Raw genomic sequence first — 10,427 nt, forward strand, 5'->3', positions numbered from 1 at the left:
GGGGGGGGGGGGGGGGGGGGGGGGGGGGGGGGGGGGGGGGGGGGGGGGGGGGGGGGGGGGGGGGGGGGGGGGGGGGGGGGGGGGGGGGGGGGGGGGCGCTGCAGTGTGTGCTCTCTGCCGCCCCCCAGAGGTCCCCAGCGGGACTGAGCCTCAATTGTCCGCCCTGGGAACTCGTTCCTTAATGCACCGTTTCCTGGCTGCCTTTGCGTCCCTGTATGACTCCCCTCTGCCCTATTGGTGTTTTCTGGGGTTACCTCGAAGATAAATTACTTACACCAAAATCTTTCTCTCGGGGTGTCCTTCTGGGGACCCAAATGAGAGGGGGAGGGAGAGCCAACTTTAACTGGTCTTCGTTCGCTATCAGGGGAGTTTGAAGGCGGAGTCCCCTATCGCATCACCGTGACTGCGGTCTCTCCTTGGGGCTTGGACCCTGCCCCCTCAGTCTGGGGGTTCAAAGAGGAACTAGGTAAGAGATGGGGCTGAAGGGTGGGGGGTCCTGGAACCCCAGCAGACCTTCACCCGCTGGCTTTCTTCCTAGCACCCATAGCGGGGCCAGTGCTTTGGCGACTGCAGGATGCCCCCCCAGGAACCCCCGTCATAGCGTGGGGAGAGGTCCCAAGGCGCCAGCTCCGGGGCCATCTCACCCGATACACCTTGTGTGCGCAGAATGAGAACAGACCCTCGGTCTGCGTAAATGGTGAGCTTTCCTGCCCTTTCCTCCCAACCCCTACAAGACCCACCCTTCGGTGTACCCCACCCCCTACCCCACATGGGCCCCTTTGGCTCCCTCTCATCCCCTGGGACAACACATAATGTCATCTGTCCCCTAGGGTACAGTAACCCTCTTGGCTACCAGTATAATGGACTATCATTCAGCCATTAAAAATGAAGACTCTGATCTATATTTATTGACATTGAAAGATGCCTGTCACATTTTATTAAGTGAAAAAGATAAGAGGATTACAGAACTCTGTGGTGTGGTTCCACTTTGGTAAAATAAAGCCCGTACTGAGCAAAGTGGAGGCACAAATATGAAAAGAAATTTCCCTCAATTTCAACAGGGATTGTAGGATTATGTGTGATTTTTATTTCTTTTCATGTCCTTGGGTATAGGATGGATTTTTACTCTAAGCACAAATCCCTTTCTGGTTTTTTTTGTTGTTGTTGACGTTCTTTTTTTCTATTTTTTCTGTTATTTATTTATTTGTTTGTATTTTTTACAAATCCCTTTTGAAATATGTCTGTATTATTCATTTTTTCTAATTACCAGCGTTATTTGTGCTTGTTACAAAAAAATAACTCATTAAAGAGACATATCACCTGGCCGGTTAGCTCGATTGGTTAAAGTGCAGCCTTGTAACACCAGGGTCAAGGGTTTGGATCCCCATACCAACCAGCCACCAAAAAAATGAAATAAAAAAGTAAAGAGAAAATCATCAAGAATATCAGCATTTTCATCATTTCACTGATACTGACGATGCAGCTTCCAAAATTTTCTGTGTTTATGTTAACATATAGATAGAAGCTATTTTTTTTGATGATGTAACTTTTTATTGTAGAAATCTTTAAGCACACACAAAAGTAGGGAGAATAGCATAACAAATCCATGTGCACCCACCACCCAGCTTCAACAATTGCCAGCATTTTGCCAATCTTCTTTCAATTTATCCTCCACACTTTTTTCTCTAGAGTCTTTGTTATCATTTCACCCCCAAATACGTCAGTACTTCAGCAGTTATCTCTAAGTGATAAGGCCTATTTTTAACATAATTACCTTGTGTGATTGCATCTTGCAAAATTATATATAGAGAGAGAGATCATTAGGTTAAAATTATATATGTATATAATATTATATAATTATTTAAATATATATATAGTGATAAGGCCTATTTTTAACATAATTACCTTGTGTGATTGCATCTTGCAAAATTATATATATAGAGAGAGAGATCATTAGGTTAAAATTATATATGTATATAATATTATATAATTATTTAAATATATATATATGTGGATCATGCTATCAGCTATAGTTTGGACCCTGAATCTTATGACTGATGTTTTACAACTTGCTTTTTTTCACCTGATCATTTAGCTTGGTCACCTTTCTACATCAATATATCTTCTGTTTATTTGTTTTTGGTATGTGGGGGGTGCAGCTGGCTGGTACAGGGATCCAAACCCTTGATCTTGGTGTTATCAGCACCACGCTCTAACCAACCTAGCTAACGGGTCAGCCCTGCATCAACGTATCTTGATCCATGTTCTTGTCTCCTAAAATCCTATCATAAACCAAAAGACTACTTCCTCTTTGGGTTAAAAAAGGACTGAAGTAAAAAAGTAAATAAAAATAGTTCTAGGAGGTCCAAATGTCTTCCCCTTGTCTTTTTTTTTTTTTTTTTTTTAAAAAGATGACCGGTAAGGGGATCTTAACCCTTGACTTGGTGTTGTCAGCACCACGCTCACCCAGTGAGCTAACCGGCCATCCCTATATGGGATCCGAACCCGTGGCCTTGGTGTTATCAGCACCGCACTCTACCGAGTGAGCCATGGGCCGGCCCCCCTTGTCTTTTTTTTTAAAAGATGACCGGTAAGGGGATCTTAACCCTTGACTTGGTGTTGTCAGCACCACGCTCACCCAGTGAGCTAACCGGCCATCCCTATATGGGATCCGAACCCGTGGCCTTGGTGTTATCAGCACCGCACTCTACCGAGTGAGCCATGGGCCGGCCCCCCTTGTCTTTTTTTTTAAAAGATGACCGATAAGGGGATCTCAACCCTTGACTTGGTGGTGTTAGCACCACACTCTCCCAAGTGAGCAAACTGGCCATTCCTATATAGGATCCGAACCTGTGGTCTTGGTGTTATCAGCACCACACTCTCCCAAGTGAGCCACAGGCCGGCCCTAAATGTCTTCCCCTTGATTGGGGCAAATCTCCCTTCACCGGGTTCTGTGTAGGTGAGAGATAGGATGCTCATTCATTATTTTATTTATTCAAATTTATATATCACTTTTGAGTGCTTATTATGTGCCAGACACTGAGGCAGGTGCTGGGAATGTGGCCTTCGTAGAATGTGGCCTTTCTAATGGGGAACCCACAGGTATAGACAAACAAAATAATATCTAAGTAGTATGTCCCATGGTGACAGGTGCTGAGTAGCGAATGAAGCGACAAAGGTGGATAGTTAAAGAGGTACAATTTTAAATGGTGAGGGGGTGTCAGGGAAGGTCTCCCTGAGGAGGTGACATTTGAGCAAAGATCTGAAAAAGAGAAGGAGGGAGACACGTCAATATCTGGGGAAGAATGTGGTAGAGAAAAGAGCATGTGCAAAGGTCCTGAGGTAGGACTTCACCAACTCCCCAACCTCTCTGGTTGTGTCCTTCAGTGAGTGCCAGTGCCCGGAATGCCACCCTGCCTGACCTTCAATGGGGTCCCTGTAAGCTGTGGATGACTGCATCCACCATCGCAGGACAGGGCCCACCTGGTCCCAGCCTCTGGCTTCACCTACCAGGTAGGGGGCTGGGGTGGGATTACTGCGAGGAGGGGGAGGTTGTCTGGAGTCATTACTTGGGCTCTGGTGCATGGACAACATTTTGACTTGGGAGGGAGGGTTGCTAACAGTGCCTCAGGAGCATTTCAATTCTGCTAAATGCTGCTGTCTGTTTTTAGACAATGTGCATCTCTAACAGTTTCACCCCATCCTTGACCTTGACAGAGTACTCCTCTATTCATAAGCCCCTCTCTGCACCCCCCAGCCAAAATTTCCACCATCCTTAGCCCCTACCCATTCACAAGCCCCGCCCATTTCTCAGCCTCTCTCATCTAAGCCCCACCCCATCCATGAGCCCTGCCTCCCTCCTCCCTCATGTCCAATAGTTCTCTCCTACCACGCACCCTACTTCCCCCTCCCAGATAACACCATAAGGTGGAAAGTTCTGCCAGGTGTCCTGTTCCTTTGGGGCTTGTTCCTGATGGGCTGTGGCCTCAGCCTAGCCACTCCTGGAAGGTGAGGCTCTCGCACATGGGTCTCTGCCCAGATGCAGGGTGGGGAGGGCAGACGGGCACTTGCTGAGCTTCCGGGGGGTTGAAGGGAGGCCTCAGGGCTCTGTCATGTTCATGAGCCCTGCAACCTGGAGTGTCTGGTTGCCTGGATTTCCTGCCTGACTCTTACCTGCTCATCAGGTGCCTCCACCTGTGGCACAAAGTGCTGCCCCACTGGGTCCAGGAGAAGGTTCCTGATCCTGCCAACAGCAATTCTGGACAGCCCCACATGGAGGTGAGCAAAAAGGCTGGCTTGTTGGAGCCTTCCAGGGGATTGGAGGATCTGGGGACACTGGGGAGTAGGTGAGGTGGGAGGGGGCAAGATTTTAGCCTTATCTCTTCCCAGGAAGTGCCACAGGCCCAGCCCTTTAGGGACTTTCCCATCCTGGAGGTGGAGGAGATGGAGCCACTGCCAGTTACAGAGCCCCCCCAGGCCTCCGCCCCGCTTGACTCTGGGTATGAGAAACACTTTCTGCCCACACCTGAGGAGCTGGGCCTTCTGGGGCCCCCCAGACCGCAGGTTCTGGTTTGAACCTTACCCCAACCTGGGGTCTGCAAGCCAAACTAGAGGGGTGCTCATGCAAGTTGCACCCCACTCCTGGATTAGCTGTCTTGACAGATGAAGACACTGAGGTTCAGAGAGGCTGAGCCACTTGCCTGAGACACCCAGCTAGGAAGAACTGGGACTGAAGGACCCCTACAGAGAAGGACCTGGCCCCAACAGGGAATGTGTGGATAGATGAGGGAGCCAAGGAAAATATATGAAATTGAGAGTGGAAGCTGCCTCCTGAAATCTGTCCTTCTGCTGTAACAGAACTGCATTTGGGCATGATCCCAGCCTCCCTTGCAGCTAGGTACAGCCATGGACTGAGTTCTCAACAACAGAACATGGGCAAAAGTGATGTGTGTGAACACCAAGTCTGGATGGGACTTTAAAACACTGGGTGGGGGCTCCTCCACACTCCCTTCCCTTCTCTATGAGCCAGATCATAAATGTGCCCCATGATCCAGCTTTGGCCATACCCAAGGGGAGGGGAGGACAAGAAATGGAAAGGAACCTGAATCCCTGAGTGACTGCATGGATCCGAGCCATCCAGAGAAATAAACCTTTATGTTTTTCTAGCTCCTATAGCTTGAGGTCTCTTTGTTACAGCAGCTGAATCTGTACTGTCACTGATTCACAATCTCTGATTCTAGCAGAGTTAAGCCCTCAGTTTCCCATCAGGATGAGATCAGGTGGCTCTGTGACAATAACCCATATGTTCAAGCTGTCTGAGTGCTTTAATCATTTATTTTCAAGTATAAAGGCTTCATCGCAGAAGGGGGCCAGGGTCACAGGCAGTGGGCAGGGGGTCCAGAAGCCCAGGTGTAGGTGAACATGCAGGCCAGCTGGCTCCCAGGTGCTACAGCCAGTCCCGTGATGCCCTGTCTGAGCCTAGGACCCTCTGCTGGATGCCAAGAGGCCGAGGTAGCTGTGAGAAGAGGTGGGCATGGGTTGGAGGGGTGCGGGCTCACATAACCGCACAACACTGGCACGTCTTTTGCTTAGGTCCGCTTGCCTCTTCACCCTCGGTGGGGGCAGATGGCTCAGGCTGCCGGGCAGGGGCATAGGTGGGCGCGGGGTGGACACTGGGGTTGGCGCTGGGCTCCTCCCCATGAAGCAGTGGCTGGCACTCGGTGGGCTGCTCTGGGGTGGCTGGGGTCTCTGCCAGGAGGGGCGTGGCACCCCCTGAGGGGTCCTGGCCTTCAGCAGGGGTCTGGGGCTTTACTGCTTCCTCCTCCAGGGAGCCTTCTTGCTTTTCCTGGGGCTGCAGTCCTTCCTCCTCTGGGCTTGGCTCCTCCTCATTGGCCCCAAGGGGAGCCCCTACATCACTCACCTCCTCTGCCTGGGATTCAGTTCCTGCCCCTGGTGCTCTCTGCTCTTCTGGACTCAGATCTTCCTTTGCTCCTTGGGTCTTTTCTAATTCCAATGGTTGCTCACCTCCTTTTTCTTCTGCCTGCAGAGGCTCATCACCTCCTTTTTCCTCTGCCTGTGATGGTCCCTCACCTTCTTTTTCCTCTGCCTGTGATGGTCCCTCACCTCCTTTTTCCTCTGCCTGTGATGGCTCCTCACCTCCTTTTTCCTCTGCCTGTGATGGCTCCTCACCTCCTTTTTCCTCTGCCTGTGATGGCTCCTCACCTCCTTTTTCCTCTGCCTGTGATGGCTCCTCACCTCCTTTTTCCTCTGCCTGTGATGGCTCCTCACCTCCTTTTTCCTCTGCCTGTGATGGCTCCTCACCTCCTTTTTCCTCTGCCTGTGATGGCTCCTCACCTCCTTTTTCCTCTGCCTGTGATGGCTCCTCACCTCCTTTTTCCTCTGCCTGTGATGGCTCCTCATCTCCTTTTTCCTCTGCTGCTAATGGTTGCTCACCTCCTTTTATCTCTGTCACCAAAGGCTCTTCACTTGCCTCTGGCTTTTCCTCGCCTCCTTCCTCTTCTACTTCCAGTGGCTCCTCAACTTCCTTCTTCTCTACCCCTAGCATTTCCTCACCTCTTTCTCTCTCTGCCCTCAAAAGTCCCTCACCTTCTTTTCTCTCTAATCCCAGTGGTTCCTCACCTCCTTCCCTCTCTGTCCCCAGCTTTTCCTCACCTCCTCTGCTCTCTGGCTTCAAGGACTCCTCACTTCTTTTCCTCTCTTCCACCAGTGGCATCTCTGCCCTGTCCCCCTCTGTCCCTGGCTTGTCCTCACTTCCTCTCTTCCCTATTCCTGCTGATTCTTCTGCTCTCCTCCTCTCTACCTCCCAGGTTTCCTCTCCTCCTCTCCTCTCTGCTCCCAGTGAACCTTCATCTCCTCCCTCCCTTCCTGTCACCAGCGGCCCCTCCAACCCCTCCACCAGCAGCTCCTCCCAGTCCTCACTGAGGGTCACTCGCTCCACCCAGATGAAGGACCCCTCCTCTCCTCTTCCTTCAGGGCTGCCCCTGGGAGCACCCTCCCCTTCTCTGGAAGCTGCCTCCTCCCATCTCTCCTGGAACCTCGGCAAGCTGGTCTGTGCAGCTCCTGGGCCCATGCCCACCTCCCCTGTGGCCTCCGAGTCGCTGCCCCCCACCCCTTCCCAGACCACCTCCACGGTGCCCCTGTCCTCCTTCACCCAGGCAGGGAGCTCCAGGCTGCCAGCCCCCTGCCTGTCCCCAATGGCCTCCTGCACCACCTCCTCCACCTTGGCCTCCAGCTCCAGGCCTGTGGCTCCTGTGGCACAGTCCTCGGTGGCCCTCAGCCCCTCCCACACCACCTTCACTACACCCCCTTCCTTGTCCTCACCCACCCGCCCCTCAGTGGCTGCTACCCCCTGACTTGGCTCTTGCTCCGGAGGGGGGCTGGGTCCCAGGCAGGGGCCGTTGGCTTCTGAGGAGGCTGCTACTGCCCCGGGGACCCGCCTTGGGGCTGGCAGAACCCCAACGGCCTCCTCCCTGGGCTCAGATGGGGACTCTGGGGACACGCCCACTGGCCAGGCTGGCAGGGAGGCTCTCTTGTCCAGATCAGTATGGCCTAAGGGAGCCAGGGAAGGAGAGGAGAGGAAAGAGGGGAAGACAGGGTGAGGAGGGCCCAGGAAGACCCCCATCTTCCTTCCTCTCGGGTCATCTGATTGACCCCCAGACCTAAGGGCTCCAACACCCACCTGTAACACCTGCCTCCACGGTGGGTTGCGAGAGAGGACGGTGACCCTACAGGGATGGCAGAGACAAGGTCAGACCAGCCCTCGTCCCCATCTCCAGCCTCTCTGCATGCCAGTGCCCCATCCCCTGCTCAAACACCCTCCATAGCTTCCCATTACCTTCACAACCAAACTCCACATTGCATTCAGCCTTCCTCACCTGTCTCATCTCCCTCTGCTCCAGGGTCTTGCACACAGTATGTGCTTAATTGATTCATTCAGCAAATCTCTCGGTATTAGGGGCCTACTCTGCTAACTACTGAGGTTACCATGGACAAAGGACACTTAAGCCTTCTGCTATTGGAACTTACATTCCAATAAACATAAACACAAATAAATATATAATGCCAGCAAGTGAGAAGGGCTATGGAAAGAAGTACGAAAAGGCACAGCAAGGGGCTAGGTAGGGTCTGGGAGGGGATGAGGTGCCTCCTTTAAATAGAAAATGTGGGAGAGCCTCTTGAGGGAGGTGACTTTTTCATTTTTTATTTTTTTGGTGCTGGCCGGTATGGAAATCCAAACCCTTTAGGATGTGACACTGAACAGAGACCTGAAGGGTGAGAAGAGCCAACCATGAATCAAGAAGTGGGGAAGGGCATTCTAGGCAGAGGAAACAGCAGGTGCAAAGGCCCTGGGGCCACAGTGACCTAGGCAAGTTCAAGGAACAGAATGAGTAAAGACAGAAGCAAGAGAAGATGTGCTCAGGGAGGGGAGGGTGGGACATCCACGCAGGCCACCTAGGTCAAGCCCCATAGATCTTTTGACAGTTCTCTGTATCTACCCTCTTCTTTCCAGCCTCCAGGCCTTTGTACGGGCTGCTCCCTCTGCCTGGAATGCCCTTTTCCCTCTTGTCTGTCATCCAACAGGCTCTTGGGAGATAAGGTAGGACATCAGAGAGAGGTGCGGGCTGTTGAAAACCCATACCTCACTACAACCAGGTGCAAATGTTGCGGGATCTTTGGACTTCGATTAAAACCCAGAGAGCCAGATTTTAATATGAAGTGTCCCATTTTTCAAGTCTGCATGTGGTATGGCATGTAGATTTTATCTTAATAAAGGTGTTACCAAAACAAAAAGTGAAAAAGCAAAATCCTACGTGGATGTGTCAAATCATGAGAGCTTCTCATGGTGAGCCTTTCCCACCTTCAAAGTCACATCCCAGGGCCACCTGCCCACATTTTTTGACTGCATTCCTCATTTAGGACATATTAGCAACCATATATCAACTTTCCCTTGTGCCTGTTACTGGTGCTAAGCCATGATCTCACTGACTTTCCCAAAGTCTCTTCCAGGTGTGTGCTGCTGTTATTCTCATTTTAGAGATGGGGAAACCGAGGCTTGGGCATGAAACTGACTTGCCCAAGACCACAGAGCAAAGAAGTGGCAGAACGTAGATTCGTATGCAGACCTACTGGCTAAGCTGCGCTTGGAAAGAGCAGCACCTCTGTTCAGTGTCCTGCTGGCCACACCTCCTCTCCCCCAGTGTCCCATTCCCTTGGCCCCTCACCTGTCTGCGCCAGGTGGGTCTGCCCGAGGGCTTGTGCTGGGCACCTGTCGACGCACTTTGCAACAGCTGCAGCTGAGACTGGAGTCTAGGAAAGAGAGGCGGCTGCTGGGAGCTGGGACTCCAAGCTCAATTTGCCACATCCCCCAAGTGTGCCCAAGATTCTGGCCTAGCCAGACTGGGGCAGGGTTAGCAAGCTCCACTCACGTGAACAAGCTGTCTTCCAAGTTCTGGATTCGGGCCTGAGCCTGGCCCTCCGGTGACTGGGGGTCCTGTGAAGTGGGGTCCTCAGGCCGGTCTGGCCCCTCGGCTGCCCCGTCCATTAGCCAACGCTCCCGGAGAGACTTCCTCTGGGCAGGGGAAGGGAGTCCGGGCTGGACATACGGACTAACCCACCCCATGTAAAGTCCCCTCCTGACCTTCCAGGCTGGGCAGATTTCTTATTGCCTCACGACCACCCAGATGGGACATAAATGGCTGGGATACATGCTCACATTGTCCCCAACACTGCCAGGTGGGGCAGACACCCTATTGCCCGCCCACAGCCTTCTCAGGCTGCAATACACACCCCTCAGTCCCCTCAAACCTCCCAGGCTGGGGCAGACACCCCCTCACCCACACAACCCTTCCAAAATGGGACAGACACGCCCAACGGTGAAATCAACGTCCCTCCCTATCGGCCCCTCCCTACTCCAAAGCTGGACTGAAGCTCCTCTCACCTTTCCCAAATTGGGACAAACACCTCCACTGTCCCCATACTCTTCCCAAGGTGTAACAAATGTCCCCATTACCACCCTACCCCATACCCTCCCAGGCTGGGAAAGCCACACCCCAAAGCTGGGACCAACGCCTCCGACTGCAGGCGACCAACGCCCCCTCCCCCTGTCCGACGCAGGCTCCTATTGTTTATTGTCCTCCAAACCGCCTCGCACGTCCCCCAGGCTGGCAGGCGCTCCCGCCCGCCCCCAACCTTGAGCCGCTCCACGCGGAGCTTCTCGTCCTCCAGCTCCCGGAGCGCCGCGCGGATCTCCTCCTGCAGCCGCCTCTTCTCCTGCGCACAGCGGACCGGAGCTGCCCACGGGCCGGGCCGGGCGGGACCCCCGCCTCCCTCTCCTCCCTCCTCCCTGCCTCCTCCTCGGGGGCTGCCCGGGACTCCCGGGGCTCCCGGGGCTGCGAGCCCAGCGGGGC

The 10,427-nt window shown here is 53.0% G+C and overlaps 2 protein-coding genes across 3 annotated transcripts in view; one reads left to right on the forward strand and one right to left on the reverse strand.

Annotated features, from left to right (window-relative positions):
• Positions 1-5,174, forward strand: part of IL27RA (interleukin 27 receptor, alpha) — a 16,978-nt gene extending 11,804 nt beyond the window's left edge. Inside the window, exons 9-14 of one of the 2 annotated variants that reach the window (XM_008566016.1) lie at positions 365-466; positions 539-697; positions 3,388-3,513; positions 3,915-4,008; positions 4,185-4,278; positions 4,390-5,174. In XM_008566016.1, the coding sequence (XP_008564238.1) occupies positions 365-466; positions 539-697; positions 3,388-3,513; positions 3,915-4,008; positions 4,185-4,278; positions 4,390-4,575 (761 nt within the window). In that variant the 3' untranslated portion in view covers positions 4,576-5,174. Of the gene's footprint in view, positions 1-364; positions 467-538; positions 698-3,387; positions 3,514-3,914; positions 4,009-4,184; positions 4,279-4,373 lie in introns of both variants that reach the window. The other variant, XM_008566017.1, reaches the window with a different exon arrangement.
• Positions 5,175-5,314: 140 nt separating this feature from the next.
• The window catches only part of PALM3 (paralemmin 3), an 8,747-nt gene continuing 3,634 nt past the window's right edge, over positions 5,315-10,427 (reverse strand). The window contains exons 3-7 of the mRNA XM_008566043.1: positions 10,210-10,290; positions 9,447-9,589; positions 9,243-9,327; positions 7,700-7,745; positions 5,315-7,569 (exon numbers count right to left, since the gene is read on the reverse strand). Of these exons, the coding sequence (XP_008564265.1) occupies positions 5,555-7,569; positions 7,700-7,745; positions 9,243-9,327; positions 9,447-9,589; positions 10,210-10,290 (2,370 nt within the window). The 3' untranslated portion in view covers positions 5,315-5,554. The remainder of the gene's footprint in view (positions 7,570-7,699; positions 7,746-9,242; positions 9,328-9,446; positions 9,590-10,209; positions 10,291-10,427) is intronic.

This window comes from Galeopterus variegatus, unplaced genomic scaffold (genome assembly GCF_000696425.1).
Source record: "Galeopterus variegatus unplaced genomic scaffold, G_variegatus-3.0.2 Scaffold218, whole genome shotgun sequence".
In the NCBI taxonomy this organism is placed as follows: domain Eukaryota; kingdom Metazoa; phylum Chordata; class Mammalia; order Dermoptera; family Cynocephalidae; genus Galeopterus; species Galeopterus variegatus.